General features: G+C 38.2%; 1 protein-coding gene across 1 annotated transcript in view; it reads right to left on the reverse strand.

Annotated features, from left to right (window-relative positions):
* ESR1 (estrogen receptor 1) overlaps positions 1 to 16601 on the reverse strand; it is a 103898-nt gene extending 87297 nt beyond the window's left edge. Inside the window, 1 exon segment of the mRNA XM_053973079.1 lies at positions 16171 to 16601. Coding sequence (XP_053829054.1) covers positions 16171 to 16598 — 428 coding nt within the window. The 5' untranslated portion in view covers positions 16599 to 16601.
* Between the last annotated feature and the right edge of the window lie 387 nt (positions 16602 to 16988).

Raw genomic sequence — 16988 nt, forward strand, 5'->3', positions numbered from 1 at the left:
TAATCTGTCCAGGTTTGAACTTCTGTTTGTTGCATAATACTCTTTAATGGCTAACTATTGCAAAAAACTCATCTATTTACTCATTTCTAGCCAATATATTCTTTGTTGCATACTGCTGAATGTTGGAAGTGGATGTTGCACTATGCTTAGCACAGCAAACCTCTTAACCCACCATGGTCCTCTCCAAGCCTCAACAGAAAAGCAGCAGCTCAGTGGAGCTAAAGCTGGCAGCTGATCACAGTGCATCCCTCCTCAAATCTGTTCTGCGAAGACCAGCAGGACTCTATCCCAGCCCCACAACCTCTCATGGCACTAGACCCACAAGAGCCAGCAGTTATGACAACTTTCACCAAAAACCAAAAAATAAAGTATTTTGCATTTCCTTACACCTAAATGGTCCCAAGAGTTTCCAACACTGTTTCAGACATTAGTCATCCAGAAAATTACCTGAAGAAGCAGCAAGTTAGGAGAAAACACCAGGATCTCATCTAAGCTTACTGTGGTATAAATATGACTAAAATTAATGTTTGATTTTCAAATAGTCCATGTATTCAAAAATATATCTGAATATGGTGAAATACTGGGTCCTGCACTTGGGTCACAATAATCCCATGCATCGCTACAGGCTTGGGGCAGAGTAGCTCAAGATCTGCTCAGCTGCAGGGACTTGGGGGTGCTGCTTGACAGCTGCTGAACATGAGCCAGCTGTGCTCAGGTGACCAGGAAAGCCAATGGCATCCTGGCCTATATCAGGAATAGTGTGGGCAGCTGGAACAGGGCAATGATCATCCCCCTGTACTCGACACTGGTGAGGCCACACCTCTAATCCTGTGTCTGGTTATGGGCCACTCACTTCAAAAAGGAGTGTGCTGGAGCAAGTCCAAGAAAGGGCATAAGTCTCATGAGGAGCAGCTGAGGGAAATTGAGTTATTTATTCTAAGACTCTCTACAACTGCCTGAAGGAGATTGAAGTGAAGTGGGGCTCAGTCTCTTCTGCCCTGTCTCAAGTGAAAAGACAAGAGGAAGTAACCCTAAGCTATGTCAGGGGAGGTTCCAAGATTTTAAAAAATCACTGATAAAGTGATTAGGCATTGGAATAAGTTGCCCAAAGAGGTGGTGGAGTCACTGCCTCAAGTGTTCAAGAGGCGTCTGGATGTGGCACCTGGGGATATGGTGTTGGGGTGATTATGGTGGTGCTGAGTTGACATTTGGACTAGACGATCTTGAAGGTCTCTTCCAACTTTGATCACTCTGTGATTCTGTGATATCAAAAGTGTTCTACAAGATAAACAGGAAAATATTTCAATTATTGTCCATAAGCCTCTGTTCTTTGATTTACTTCTGGTTTGGTTTTAATTTAGTCCTACTTAATAAAAATATTTTGAAACATCAGTAAATTCTAAAATTGTACTGTCTTTCTTCATTAGTTCTATCTAGCAGCATAGTCACTTCACATACATATTTATGTGAATTTACAGATCACAAAGTTAAATAATTCTAAATAATTGTTATCTATTGCCAAATACAGAATCCTAAACCAGCTTCAATCGGGTCATGTTGAAAAGTATAACACATAAAACGGAAAGATAAGCAAACAGTGCAGAGATTCTGAAGGAATATGACTTAACTGTCTCTTCATTCTCCAGCCTCAACACTGCTCCACAAACCCCAGTGGGAGCTGCCATATGAGACATATTCTTGATTCCTGTTTTCACTTGCTGATAACCCTGGTAACCTTGCTGGAGAACCCTTTGCATTCCTACCCAAGAGCTCAGCTCCCTTCCAGCTGTGCTCTCTGGATCACACATCCCTCAAGAATTGAACAGTGGTGCAAGTGTACACACAGCATCAGGCTTGGAAAGGCAACACATAACTCTGCATCAGGAGCAAAGAGAAGGCTTGCTGCTGCACATGCTAGTGAGTCAGAAGGTGAGACAAAGGCAGAGGAAAGGAGAGAGATGATAAGGGGCAGTTCTGCAAATGCACAAAAATCCACCAAAAAACAACAGGCATCAACTTTTAGCTGAGTTTTTAATGTATGAATAGGTACCTGCAAGTAGGTTTTGGTTTATTAAATTTGATTCATTTCAAAGCACCTTCTGAAAAATTATTTGGATTCTTTTTTGTTTAAAGAGACAGGAGATATTTTTCTGTCAGACAGAGTTCACTTAAACACTTTGATATAAGTATGCAAGTGCAAAAGGGAAAAGATCGTATTCTTAGACAAGAAATTGAACTGGTTCAAACTTTTTCCTAAGACCTTAAGCAATTGTTCTTAGTATTTTGAAATAAAAAGTAAAAATATTTAAAATGGCAATTTCAAGTTTAGCAGCAAGATTCCTAATGCAGTACCTACTTCTGCTTTAAAATTCATCAATTCTCCTCAAAAATACTTTGTAACTATAAGGTAGCCTTGCTAAATTAATGAATCACAATATTTAAACATTTTGTTATGGATACTCTCATCATCACAAATTTATCTGGTCAAAAATGCAGTTGAAATGGGCTTATAGATGATATCTATGCAAAATCATATTTAATAGTAATTACTCCAGTGCCATGATAATTCCATTCAGTATTAGACTTCAGCTAACAGGATGAGTATTAATATCATCTGAGTGTCTGAATCAGTACTGAATTTCAAACCTATCTCAGGACTTCTGATTGCAAGGACAATTTTTTAATTTTTTCTACATCTTTTACATCTTGTTCCCTCTACCGAGCAGTTGTGCATGTATCTAATGGCAGAAACAACACCCCACATCTTCAGAACATCTAAGGATTAAACAGACAAAGAAAATAGCTTGAGAGAGCTGAGTGACAAAATGGAAATTTAAACAATAAAAGTAGCTCTTCAATTAATTTTTCCCCATGACAATTTTAGTGCAGAGCCTAACATGGACCAAAAAAAACCCAGAAACAAACAAACAAACAAAAACTAAAACAAAACAAACCACAACAACTACAACAACACCAAAAAAACCACCAAAAAATACTCCACACCATTGGACAGCATGCACCAATCACTTCCCAGCTGCAAAAATACCAGTTCCAAACCTTTCTGTAGTGATTCAGAAGTAATGATTTATAGTACGCAGTAAATGAAACTTCCATTCCATTCCTTGACTGTGCTGGGACAACTGAGGTTTACAATAAAGCTAGTGATTTCAGATTTATTAAACACTGAAATATTTTACTACATTTCCATTAGATACATATTTCTTTTTATATTTCTAGTTAGCCTATTTTTGTTGGACTAACTTACGTCTGGAATTACACTTTTCAAGGAGTCTTCTCACAAAAACAGTCTTTAATATCTCACACATGTAGACAGAGAATGTTGCAATGAAAACTCTGGGTTTAAAGCTGGGATTCAGGATTGGCCACAGGACAGAAGTGCTGTCCTTTTTAAAATTTGTCCTCTGATGTCATCAGAAAAGGATCATGTAGTTGGCAGGCACGTACCTGAGGAATTTCTCTGGGATAAGGAGAACTTCCCCAAGTAATCTGGTAGCAAATTGACCGTAACAAAGAATACCTCCAGACTTCATCCATTTTAGGCTGCTAGACACAAACATGGCTCTCATCAGTATTCATGAAATGGTGGTCTTGGGGACGTGTTCTCATTTATTTCTTACCATGTCTCCCTGTAATAAACAAGACAAATAATTTTGCTCTTCTCCTCTGGTTTTTAGTTCTGGAATAACCTGGAAGAACGCGACAGAAGTGGGGCCAGTCTTTTAGGCAATGCAGATTTCAGGTTTCTTGTCATTTCCAGACAGATCCACATTTGTTGATATTAAAATAAATTAGAGAGAGAGGAAACAAGGCATTTATGAGTCAGAAAACGGGTCATACATGAAAACAGCTTGAAGCTATTAACACCTAAAGCTGCCATTTAAAAAATTATAAAAAAGCTGGTAATATCTATACAACATTTTAAATCTTCTTGAAAATGCAGCCTTTGTCCTAAGTAATAGACTTAAATGCTTTTGAAAAAAAAATAAAAAGTGGGGAGGGGGGCTTACAGACAACAATTATATTTGCTTATGTACTGATTTTTGTACCAAAATGCATCCCTCTCTCTGAAGAGTAAGATTTTCACTGCTTTGCTGAAATAAAAGCAGTAAAATCCTTCATCTTAAGTAAAGAACACAATGAACTGAAGGTCATATCTAAGAGTTCATAACAAAAGAATATGAACTCCTTGATTCTGTGCAGTCATCCCTTATCTACCTATAGAATAAATAAATGCAAGGTAGCTGAACATACAATTCCTTATAAGGACTGAAGTGGAAATATATTGATGTTCTATTCTTTCTGAGAAGTATGCTGGGTATGTGTGTTTAGCAAGCTTGTAAACAATTTTTTTTTTCCATTTCAGATACTGCACTTAATTATACCATTGCTAGTTTCCAAACCCATACTCACTGACTGAGCACCTACTCAATATTTTAGTTCTTTTCACCCTTACTCATATGCAGCCTCATGTCCTCTTTCTTAGTGAAGCCTGCTATGGAAACAGTCCTGTCAATTTTTCACACGTGATTTTCAGTTCATTATTACAGATGGGCGCCTTGCAGACACCAGTAAATGTTCACAGGGGTCCTGTATGGTAAAACAGCAGTGCCTTCATTTCACATGTTAGGACATTAGGCAGAGAGAGGGAGAGATCTATGAACACAAATTTAGTTCTGGCATATTTCAGCTTTAGGAAGGCTGCTGTTATGATATCACTCAAAACTTTATTTTCTCTATGCATATGAGAAATACCAAGGCTTTAAGGAATTAAAATAATCAGAATTCAATCAGTCTTTGTGAGTGGCATTTGTTTCAGGAGTGATGGAAGCTCATATGTACAGCACCAACATTGGCCACATTAGGCCTTTGATGAAACCAACAGCTGGGCTAATCCATTACCTTCTGGCTAAATCTGTAACAGACAGCAACAAAATGCAAGAGTTGCACATATATGTTGGGAGGAAGATTGTTCCACATGAGCCAGCTCCATACTCCCTGTTTCTCCCTGTGAGCCTTTTTATTTCTCCATGCTTTCCTAATGCACTTGCCTCTTTCAGTTGTGTTTACAGCCCATTCCCAATCCAAGTCACATTGCCAGAGAATGTTTAAATTCCACTATTATCTCCAGTTCAGACTTCTTCTGGAGTTTCTTCTTCAGCTTTTTCAGTTCTGGAAGTTCTCTTTCATCTTACTTTTACAGTTCATCTCAAACTCTTCCAGGAGCATCATCTACTTTCTACTACTAGAGCATGCCCTCCTCTCATAGCTCACTACAGCCTGCTACAGCACCTCACCAGAGATTCAAAGTTTCTACCTCACCAGACCCATCAGATTTCTGCACTGGCCCCATCCTGTTCTTCATTGAGACCACCCTTATTTTCTCCTCAGCCCATCTTCCCATACTGCAAGCTCAGTTTTTTACTGCATTTTGCTGATGTGAGTTTTGCCAAACACAGAAAGACACTAAAAGCACAAGAGAGACAAATTTTCTCAATCCCAGTGACGGGCTGCACAGATGAACTATAAGGTGGATGGAAAATGGCTGCTAGTCCCAACAGCCTTTTATCACCAGTCGAAACTTGGCAAGCTTGCAGTAATATTCAAGGGCAATCAATACTGAGGTGAATATCTCTCTAACAATAGAGATGAAGGGAGAAACTGCATCCTTAGCAAGTTAATGACAGATACCAAGCTGGGGGACAGGGAACATGCAGAGTGGAGAATTTGCTGCAGAGCAAAGCTCCCAGTAAGGTGGACCTCAACAGGCTGGAGAAATGGCCCAGCAAGAATCTCATTAGTTTCAGCACTGGAAAATGCAGAGCAATGCACCTGGAATAGAATAACCCCCTGCAGAAACACAGCAGGAGCTGGGCTGTGCTAATATGAACATCTACAGGAGGCTGAGAGCAGAGGTAGTTCCCCTGTCCTTGGCAGTTGCAAAACTGCTTCCAATCTGGGGCTTCCAAGCCGAAGCCAGCCTTTGACAAACTGGAGCAAGTCCAGGGACGGCCACAAAGATGAGGAGGGGGCTGGAACAAATGGCATATGAGGAGATGCTGAGGAACTGGATTTGTTCAGTTTTTCAAAGAGAAGGCTAAGCAGGATTTATTGCTGTCTTCAACAGTATAATAGGACTCTTTAAAGGAAACAGAGCCAGACTCTTCTTAGAGCACACCATGAAAGGATGAGACACATCGGACACATCTTTGGTCAAAAAATATTCTAATTATATATTAGTAAAAACTTTTTCACAGTGAGAGCAGTTCAGCACTGTTACAGATTGCCCTGGGTGGATGTGGAGCCTCCATTCCTGGGTATCCACAAAGCACAGCTGGATCAGGGCCTGAGAAACCTCATCTAGCTTTGAAGTGAGCCCTGCTTTGAGCAAGATGTTGACCCGATAATCTTCAAATTTTCTCATCCATTCAAACTTAACATTACCCTGTGATTCTCTTCTCTCAGTAAACTGCCCCTGCCCACAGTAATATTTGCATTTGAAATGCTATGCAGCCATGCAACAAAGCAACTTCACACATTTTGTCAGAGAAGGATGCTCTTGCAATCAGGTCAATATGCAATCACTGAGAAAGGATGGAACATGTATGGTAGATAAAATTTCATATAATTTATCTACCAAATGCAAACAAATTCCCATAGTGAATAGTGAGGTGTTTCAAGAGTTTGTAGCTTAAATTTGAGCAAAATTTCTGGGGAACAATTAAAGCAAAATAACCCTGATTTGACAGCATTCCACCACTACCAAGTATCAGGTATATGTATACCTATAACACAGTGGTGTCTAGGATGTTCAGTGAAAATTTTATGGGTTTTTTTCCCATGATTATTGCAAAGTTTTCTTTTCCCGTCATCATATTTAGAAATTTGAGCCATTTTCCTCAAAATGGATTTTTAAAAAAATTACCTGAGACAATCATTTAATACGCAAAATATAAGCCAAAACTAAACAATATAAGTAAGCAAAAAAAAAAAAAAAAAAAAAGAGGAACCTAGTCAGACTTAACAATAAACAGTGTTAATGTAGCTGCCAATAAAATAAAATTGAGTTTCAGTCTGGGATGTTTAAAATTTCTCTGTAAAATCAGATTTACTTCCACTTTGTTTGGCTTTTCTTATGGCTTAAATCAAGGAAAAATTAGTATCAACTTACAGAGGTACAACTTGCTTTTAAAATATTTGACTCCTTAAAATGGCAAACATCTGATAGATATTCTTGTATCTTATCTGACTCTGATATTATTACCATTCAAAATTCAGCTACATTATTTTATATGGGTTTCTATCTCACCACCTTTCTCCATGAACATAATTAGACTACTCTCACCACTTCCAGGGTTTGCATGCTTGATCTCTAATTGATATTCTTGTAGATTAAAATTAGGATTATATTTCTCATAGCATAGCAAGAATAAACTAACATACTTTTCAACCCATAAATTCTAAATAATCCAAACCACAAAAAGGTATTGCAAGGTCATAAATCTGCTGCAGTGGCTCATGTGTTGGCAACATAGATATTTTTCCTTGCTCGTGTTTATCAATATGGCTGAAGGAGAAGTATCATTTTACTACAGGATGGAAGCAAACAGACAAAGATGTCCTTTGACATATTAGTTCCCCAAAGGTGACTAGATTTGCTGTGCACTCTCAGACAGCGTATTCTTTGCCATGGCTACAGTGTCCTGAAGACAAGGATTCTGTTATACATAATTTGAAACTGGGATCTCACTGTCAAGTCCAAGTTGTAAATAATAACGAAAGCAGGGAACACTTATTTGAATTCATTTTTTTTAGACACCAACTGTACAGACAAGTTATTCAGTAATAGCAAGATACTGCTTAATCAAGATGGCTCAGCAAATAAAATGTTTAAGAATGTTTACTGGCTTTATGAACTGAAAACAGAGATGACAGGGTATTATGTAGCATTTTATTTTTGCCAAAGATCAGGTTTTATAGCACTTTTCTTCAACAGTAAAATTAAATTATAATTTTTTAGAGTTAGCACCTTCCAAACTTCCATCTGTTTATAGATTATCTTAAAGATGGAAAAAGAGTAAGTATCTAAACACCAGATATGTCAAGGAAGAGCTGGAATGCATGAAGCTCCACCTGGGGATGTATGTGGAGCCAACTGAGAACTTATAGGTCAGGATTAAAGGGAGGGCAGGGACAGATGACATTATAGTGGAGATCTGCTAGAGGCCACCTTATCAAGAAGGTCCAGAGGAGGACCAAAAGGATGATCAAAGGAATGGAGCACCCCTCGTCTGAAGAGAGGCTGAGAGCACTGGGGCTGTTCAGCCTGGGAAAGAGACCTTATAGCAACATTCCAGTACCTAAAGGGGGCCTGCAAGAAAGCCAGAGAGGAACTTTTAGAAGGGAATGTAGTGACAGGACAAGGGTCACCTTAAACTAAAAGAGGGTTGGTTTAGACTGGATATACTATTCTTTGCTATGAGAGTGGTGAGGCACTGGAACAGGTTGCCCAGAGACGTTGTGAATGCCTCATTCCTGGAAGTGTTCAAGGCAAGGTTGGATGGAGCTCTGAGCAACCTGGTCTAGTGAAAGGTGTCCTTGCCCATGCCAAGTGACTTGGAACTAGTCTTCCCTTTCAACCCAAACTTTCATGATACTATGATCTTTCACTAATTTTTTTAATTAATAGATCTTATCTCACAAGCCTGAACTACATTTAAGAAAAAAAGAAAATAAAAGTAGAAGGGAAATAGAAAGCAGTAGGTATTACATATTCCAATTTTAGCAGAACTATATGCAAAAACTGCAGTGACGACTATTTGGAAAGCTATTATGAGTTTCCCAGCCTTGTGATTTAAGATTTGGGGCCTAAATCTTATGCGACATTTTCTACTACAGCTGCTGCTTTCTGCACAGAATCTTCCTAATGATTTTTAATTATCATGAGCTGAGCCATTTCCTCTGTTGCAGTAAATTTCCCTTCCCTCTTCTTCCAACTTTGATGTCCCCTTTGTAGTATCCTAGAAAGTTTTATATAGCCATCTTTTAGCAGCACAAATCTTTACTGAAGTAGGCTGCAGTGATCAAAGCGCTGTTTCTGCATGATAGCAAATACGAAAAGGGGGAGAAAAGACTGGAAGTAACAATGAAATTTGCACTGGACATTTGCACTGCAGATTGCCGAGAAACTGGAAAAAAATCTTCAATGGAAGAATACAGGTTTTCCCTATATAACCAGTTAAAAGTAGTTTCCTTAATTAGATAGTATGATCAAGGTGAAAAAACCCCACACTGCTTACTCACATGGTTTATGAATGCAAGGTGAAATACATGGACGTTAAATGCAGCCTGGTGCTGCCTTGATGCTCACTGGTCTTTCATCCTCAGAGGTATGGACAACCTCAAGGTTCTCCCCTGTAGCATTCAACAGTTACCTTGCACTGATTCTGCTGCCTGGCTCCTGGGGTGGTTGGTTCTGGCAGCTGACAACATTGTGGGACAGCAGCACGTGGAACCAGAACGCAACACATTCCACCCATGCCATCTAACATTAGGGGAACTGAACCCTTGAAGAGTTGTACACAGCCCACTGGATGTGAGGTGGTTACATGCATGGCTGTTCACTGTTAGTCACCGACTGCTTTTTTTAAGAAGTCCTCTTCATTACACTCAACTTTTAGCCTTTACTGCTGTTTTTCACTTTTACCAATGGTTTCCATGCAGTGAGCCATCTTTTCTTATTTCTTATTTATATAAGTGCTGGCTGCTGTGTCATAGTTAAGACTGCAATGGTTGGAAGACCACTGCAATTGTTATGGATATGCATCAAATAGGATTTCCATTTAGGACAGTCCTTTTTAAGCTCTATCTTCTGAGGACCATATTCCCTTTTTCTAACGAAGGGTTAAAATAAAACATCTAGATCACTCCTGAATCCAATGTTGCTATCAATCTCTTATCAAGGAAAAATGTAATCCTGTAGATTTATGATTTTCTTGTCTCTAACAGGTATCACTCACGCTTTGATAGTCTTGCACAAGAATATCTTGAGTGAGATGAAGTAAGAAGCCTCCCAGCAACTGGAATCTAAGCTTGGCAGAAAAGCAGAAATGCTTTGCCTTGCCCAGTGTCAGATTGATCAGGGTTCCTAATGAGCTGTGGTAAATTATAACCTTTTGCAAGTCACTGAAAAGGCCGCTCAGGCTCAGATGTGACTTGTCCCTGTACAGCAAATTTTACGAACAGTCCCTGCAATGAATGCAATGAAACAGCACTTCAAGTGAGAATGTTGAAGGACAACATCTCTGCTCTTATCTCTGTTCTGATGCCTGAATAGATAATGGAAAACTCCCTGCAGACAGGTCAGGGAGCTCATGATTCACTTCAGTGTTTCATTGTCAAAAATATTAAATCAAAAATTTCCAAAATCTCAATTTTTAAGGAAATGTGGATGCACTTCAGTTGCCAGACTATTCTCTTGTGCTTTTTTGGAGCAATGCCTTAGATCTGGTCACCCTATCTTGTTGGTTTAATAAAAAATGCTGGCATCTGATGTTCACTTGCAATTGCTGAAGGAACTGATGCCAGCAACTAATGCTTTCCATATCAGAGCAGATATGGCCAGCAGTGTTTGTTGTTTCAATAGCCTCAGAGCAAGAGTGATCAAGGCCAGTGACACAGAGTCAATTCCCATCTCCCTCTCAAGGGACATAATGCAGTGTCTATGTGAAGGAATATCATAGAGCATGACTTCTTTACAGGAAGTGTATGGGTGGGATTAATTTCACATAACTGAGTATCACTGGATATCCATCTTCATCCAGTAGCTATCTGGAATAGAATGTAGCCATTTTATATAATAGAGGAAGATAAACATGCCTTTTTGAGCCTAATGCACTTGGTCTACTTTAATCAGGTACCCTAAGAAAGAGACAATCTGTGTTCTCAGTGTCTCTTTCTCTCTGTGTCTCAGAGGAAGAAGGGGGTCCATGTGCAGGTTTGATGCTGTTGTCAATGCCATTTGAGGTGTTCCAGGTGGTGACCCTCACTGACACACAGCTCCTACTCCAAAAAGCTATAGTTACCCAGCAGGTCCTGTGTCATATCTGCTAGACCCATCTGACCTTGTGGCCTCTCAAACAGCAGTAGATGCCTAAGGAATGGAAAAATGAATACAGACCTAGATGTCAACATTTGATCAGATGAACCCCATTCACATGGTCCATCTGAACAACCATGGGTTTAGACACAAATTTAAGTCCTGTTGGGAAGGACTTGGTATATGAAGCACTTCCTATGTCTGTGGTTTATGCAAAAAATATAACCTGCTGCAGAAATGAAGTTTTCTTCAATGAGAAGAGAGAACAAGTGAGATCCATCTCCCTGCCTTGGCAGAAAGGAGAGTATTGAGGAAGCATAAAATCTCTTTCACCCCTTTCCATCACTGTCTGCCCTTATTCAGGGGCACAAGGAGTCACAGATCACATGTCCTCCTCAACAGTGTGGATTGGTGATTTTATGGTGTAAGCACGCTTGCAGCATGATCCACATCAGCACATGCTCCAAGGAGGACTGCAGAAACACTAAAGTTGGTTTGCACAAGTTCCTCATAATTGTCATGTATGAGCATCTCAGAACACTTAATGGGCTTATCTTTACAACATTTCCATGAGATAAGAAACTATCCATAAGATGACTGCATGTTTTCCTGTTTCTTTTATTACAGTCATCTATTGCTGCAAAATTGTCAGAGATACCAACACACAGCCTGAAAACAGGAACACTCCAAGTGTTCAAAAAATTGCCTGAACACTTGGACTGTTCAAGAGAGGACCTCTGAGCAGATTGACGTTTTAGAGAAAAATAAACAAAAAAAGCAAAGCAAAACACTACATTACATCATACTCCATCTTATGAAATACTTTATGCTACATTTAAAAAAAATAAGAAAAGAAAAATCATCTTTGAACTTTGTATTCATTTCAACACTTTTAGTTTTAAAATTTGGAAAAAATCTTCTTTATCTATAACTCAACATGAACAGCTAGAAAAATTCATAATTAATCAGACAAGTTTAACAAAGTTTATGCATTTGTAACTATTTTTTTGGACGGATGGATTTACGAATTACAACAAAAGAAGGATCGATCTACATTTGTAATCTTTCTCAATTTTAGCAAGCATTAAAATTAAATCAATTAAATCAATATGTGATCATATTGATTAGAACATCAGACTCGATTGCAGTATGATAATTGTGGCTAATGCTAAACAAATACTTTGTTACATTAATCTAAACATAGAGCCTTAAGTATTAGAAGATAACCACTAAAAGTGATGGAGAAATTAATCTGTTTATTCTGTTTGCACACTGATTTGCCCAGCTTCTGTCCTTCACTACAGATGGACAGACAGCTTTCTCATCAGAGAGCTGGAAGGTGCAGTCTTTTTTTTTTTTTTTTTTTTTTTTTTTTTTTTTTTTTTTTTTGGCTGAATTTAGAACCAGCACCAAAGACAGGCTACAAAGGGCCTTAAGTATGTGCATGATTTTACTTCAGATCTGAGGAGTGCAGACTCAGTGGGATGACACAATATCACACACTGGCAGAGCAAAAAGGATGTTCTGCTGTTGCTTGTAGGAATCTACAAGCTACTGAAAATTAGCTACTGGAAGCCTTGATTTTTCCCTGAGTGGAACAAAACTTGCTGAAAAGTGAGAGGAAATAAGCAGAAATTACCTGAACTCAAACTCAATAAGAACAATTCAGTTAAGAACAAAAGAAACATTTACGTTAATTTACTGTTATAGTCACGAGTACAAGATTTCCTGTAATAATTATCAACCACTAGTCAGCACTTAATAACTAAAAAAAAACCCTACTAAAAATTATTAATAATTTTTTTTTTAAATTAAATTTGGCATTGTCAGATAAGAAAAAGGTATTTTAGTTGGGCTACCTATAAAAACAGCCACAAGATCAGACATAAAAGAGGTCTATGTATAGACAGCACAATTTGAGTTAATTAAGCCCTTTTTTCTCCACTTCTCAAATTCTGATGCCTCATGATTTAGAGATACCAGAAGGGACATTAATATATTTATTGCATTTTTAAAAATCATTCTTTTCATGTATCTTTATATTCTTCAGCTAGATATAGAAGCCTACCATTATCTCACAACAAAGGAGTAACTCTTATGGAAGAAGAGTCACTATTTGAAAGACAAAATATAATTTCAGAATTAGCAGACATACAGTTATACACCTATTAATATATATCTGTCTATAGGCAGTATGATTTTGAACACTTGCTAACAAACTCAAAAGACATTAAAAGTTTTTCTTATGATACACAGTAATTTTTAGGTTTGTGACTGAAGATTATTAACATTTTATCCAAGTATCGAATGGAATATCATCTCAGCTCCAACCTATAATGTTTATTTATTGTCCAAGATAACACTGAACGTACCACTGAATGCAACACTTGCATATCAAATTCAGAGTAGAAAAAGGTGATACAATGCAAATATTTCTGCCCTAAAAGTCAAATAGCACAATTCAGTTACACAGAAATATAACTGAGAATTGCAGAGGAGACTTACTGGGTCTTATGTTACATATTTTTTCATAGAAGCAGGCAGCCATATCACAAACTAATCATGACTCATTATAACTTTTTTTAGGGCTTCTGTTTTAAGATTTTTTGCATTTACTACTCGTACTGGTAGGTTGTTCCAGAAACTCTCTATTTTGGTAGTTAGACATCTTTCAATCTTCAGCATCAGTTTATTCTTTGCCAAATTACACTGCCCTATACTTTCTTTTCTCCCATAACCCAAGTGAAGCCAATGAGATTAGCCAAATAAATAAAGCAAATTGGAAGTTTTTAAAAGAACTTATTCTTAAACCCAACAGCTAGACATTTAAATATTTCCTAGGCAGTGAATACCTATTCAAATTATTTTTGACAGACTACTGGTGATTGGGCTCGTGCCAAAACACAAGAAGAAAGACCTAATGTTTAATGTTGCGAGGGTGAAAACTTTGTAAATATGACCTCACAACAGTGAAAAGCAAAAAAGGCGAAGTTTTTATTAATTTAATTTGAACAGTACCATGCCTGTTAACAAAAGATAATCATAGCAAGCACTTTGAAACACATTTCTTATTACTACATAAGATGTGTTCCACAGAGTTATGGCTGGAAGGGGCCATTAAATCATTTGTATAACACTGTATGCAGATAAACCTTCTGGCATATCCAAGATCATAAATTCACCTAATTACTGCTGCATTAAGCCTCAGCAATTTCGAAGGGCTAATACACATCCCCAAGGGTGACACACAACCTTGATCAGAAATGTCAGAAAAAGGAGAATACAGCACTGGTCTTACACGTTTCCTCAAGCAGTTAAACTAAAAAAAAAGTACCTTAATTTTATTTTGAATGGTCTCATCTCAATTCACTTCTTAAAAATTAAAATAACACTATTTCCATAGCAACTTCTATGTCTAGGTGATTCTTAGGTTTGAATCCTCCTGCAGTACAATACCTGACTATAGAACATTTTCTGCCTGTGTGTTTCAAATTCACAAACTCACTACTCCCTTGTTTACATACATAAGGTTGCTTACACACTTTTCACCATAGGTTTGCACGGGACACTCATGTAAAAAAAGTCTTTTAATCGAGCACAAAGTGCAGTTTAACATTCAAGTCACTGCTAATCATTCAAGATCACTATGCTCTGACATGTACTCATTCTTCCAGGAAGTACTGTATTTGGTTGCACTAAAAAGAATTTTGTTTGAATCAATTCAGTTTATAGATCACTGTACTGGACAATTTAACATAACCATTATCTATCATTTCACCAGTCTTTATTCTACCTGCTCCCCAAAATTGCCCAATCCGTTGCAAAAAAGTACAATCTTTTTTTTTTTTTTCTGGGACCAGATTTTACTACCAGATTCTTAGTCAAGCTGAGTTAGACTTCAGAACATACATTGCTGTTCATGGCAACATGCTATATTGTGCAAATAAGTCTAGCAGAGTCTGGCCCTCAACATGGAAAAAATTACTTGCTGTTGTTTTTTCACTTTTGCTTGTTACACTTCTAACAAACTCACCTGCATCTTTCAAATCAACAGAGAATGAGAGTTCAGAAAAAAAACCATCTAACTGTTCAGTTTGATTCAGTGAAGCCCAATATAATAAACTGTTACAAAACTATGCTATAAACACTGCACAGAACGTTAACAGCGTGGATATAGGTATGTATGATGATGGGGGATTTTTTTAGAAGCCATAATTCTATCAATTTATGCCACTTACTTCAAGAAAATATGCAATTTTTTTTCACAATTGACAAGGAATATTTAAACCACGGAAATGTATTTCCCCCTTTCCGTGATACTTTTGTCTTTCTATTCCAGACCAAAAAGAGAAAACATGAACCAACCTCCTACTGAGGGACAAAAATATTAAAAACCCTGCTGAATGAGCCTGTATTTTGAAAAGCAGCATGCCAGGTTTACAGTTAATATATATCACCCTCCAATGAAAAATGCTTCTTAATATGCACACAGCTCTTTGGATAGCTCAGAAAGGTGGTTACTGACTAAAATACTGTCACTGAGTCAGCTCTAACACTTTGATTAGGAAGGATATAGTGCTTCTGAACAACTTCCTATGTAAGCCACTTCTCACACTGCAAAGGAGGACAGAGGAGAAAAATACTCTTACTACCCGCTAAGAGCTGAACAAACAACCACTCACACTGAAAAATGTGTGATGGTGGAAGTCTTTTTAGTATACTTCAGACAGTATTATAATACATTACAACACTGAGGTCATTTGCCATTCTTTAATCAATTATGATTTCATGTTTTCCCAGGAAATATTTATACTCATTATCTGATGGGTTTTTTACACAGGTTTTCAAAATTTACAGCTTACAGTCACAGTGGGCTGTGAATTACAGTTTGTTTTATTCTACGCTATTTCTTATGGTCTAGATATCATCGATGATTCAGTTAAATCCCATGCTCCTTTACACAAAAGCAAATATTAGGGCATAACAGATTTCTACATTCTAATTTCCTCAGGTCATCTGCTTAAATAAGAAAGAAAAATTTCTGTAGCATTTACCTGTAGAAGGCTGGAGGAGCAGGTTCCCTCATCCCAAAGCTGCCCTGATCATTTTCAAGGTAATAGGGTACCTGTTGGCTGTGATGATGGATGAAGGGCGACAGCTGGGGTGCCGTTTGCAAGAACACCACCGGGCTTGGTGGGACACTGTTCAGGGAGTGAAATCCTGCCAGACTGCTGGACCCAAAAGATTCCGATGTAGGGGCATAACTGAGCGTAGTAGAGCTGTAGACGGGAGCCGTAGTACCAAAATCATAGGTGGCTCCTTCTGGGTAGTTAAAAACTCCTGTCTTGTTGGTCTCTACGTACATGTCGCTGAGCGATCTTTCCAGGGGAATCTTCAGCTGAGGTCTGCCCAGTGTCTCCAGTTCAGTGCCTTGAATCTGGTGCAGCAGGGTAACTCCAGAGGTTTTGGTGTGAAGGGTCATGGTCAGTACTAATGGCAGTGAGCAAGGAACATATCTGCTTTTACTGTCAACAGCGAGATCGGCAGCTGGCAGTCCACCTAAAAAAAATACCAGAACCTATTCTGAGGCTCAGCAGAAATCATAATAAAGCAGCACTACACAGGTAATCCTCTAATCTTGGCAAGGAGGAGGATACAAACAAATGCAGAGTGAGCACTGAAAATGCACATTCTCTCTCTCTTCCTCCCTCCCTCTCCCTCTCTCTAACTTTTAGGAACTCCTCATCTGCGCTAATATGCATTACAAGGTGCTGGCTGTGAGCCAGGAGCCTTTGCCTTGTGCCGACGTTGGTTTAAACATCACTTCAGAAGCAGTTAGTTCTGGAGTTATACCAAAGAATTGACCGTCTAA

This window comes from Vidua macroura, chromosome 3, assembly GCF_024509145.1.
Source record: "Vidua macroura isolate BioBank_ID:100142 chromosome 3, ASM2450914v1, whole genome shotgun sequence".
Lineage (NCBI taxonomy): Eukaryota > Metazoa > Chordata > Aves > Passeriformes > Viduidae > Vidua > Vidua macroura.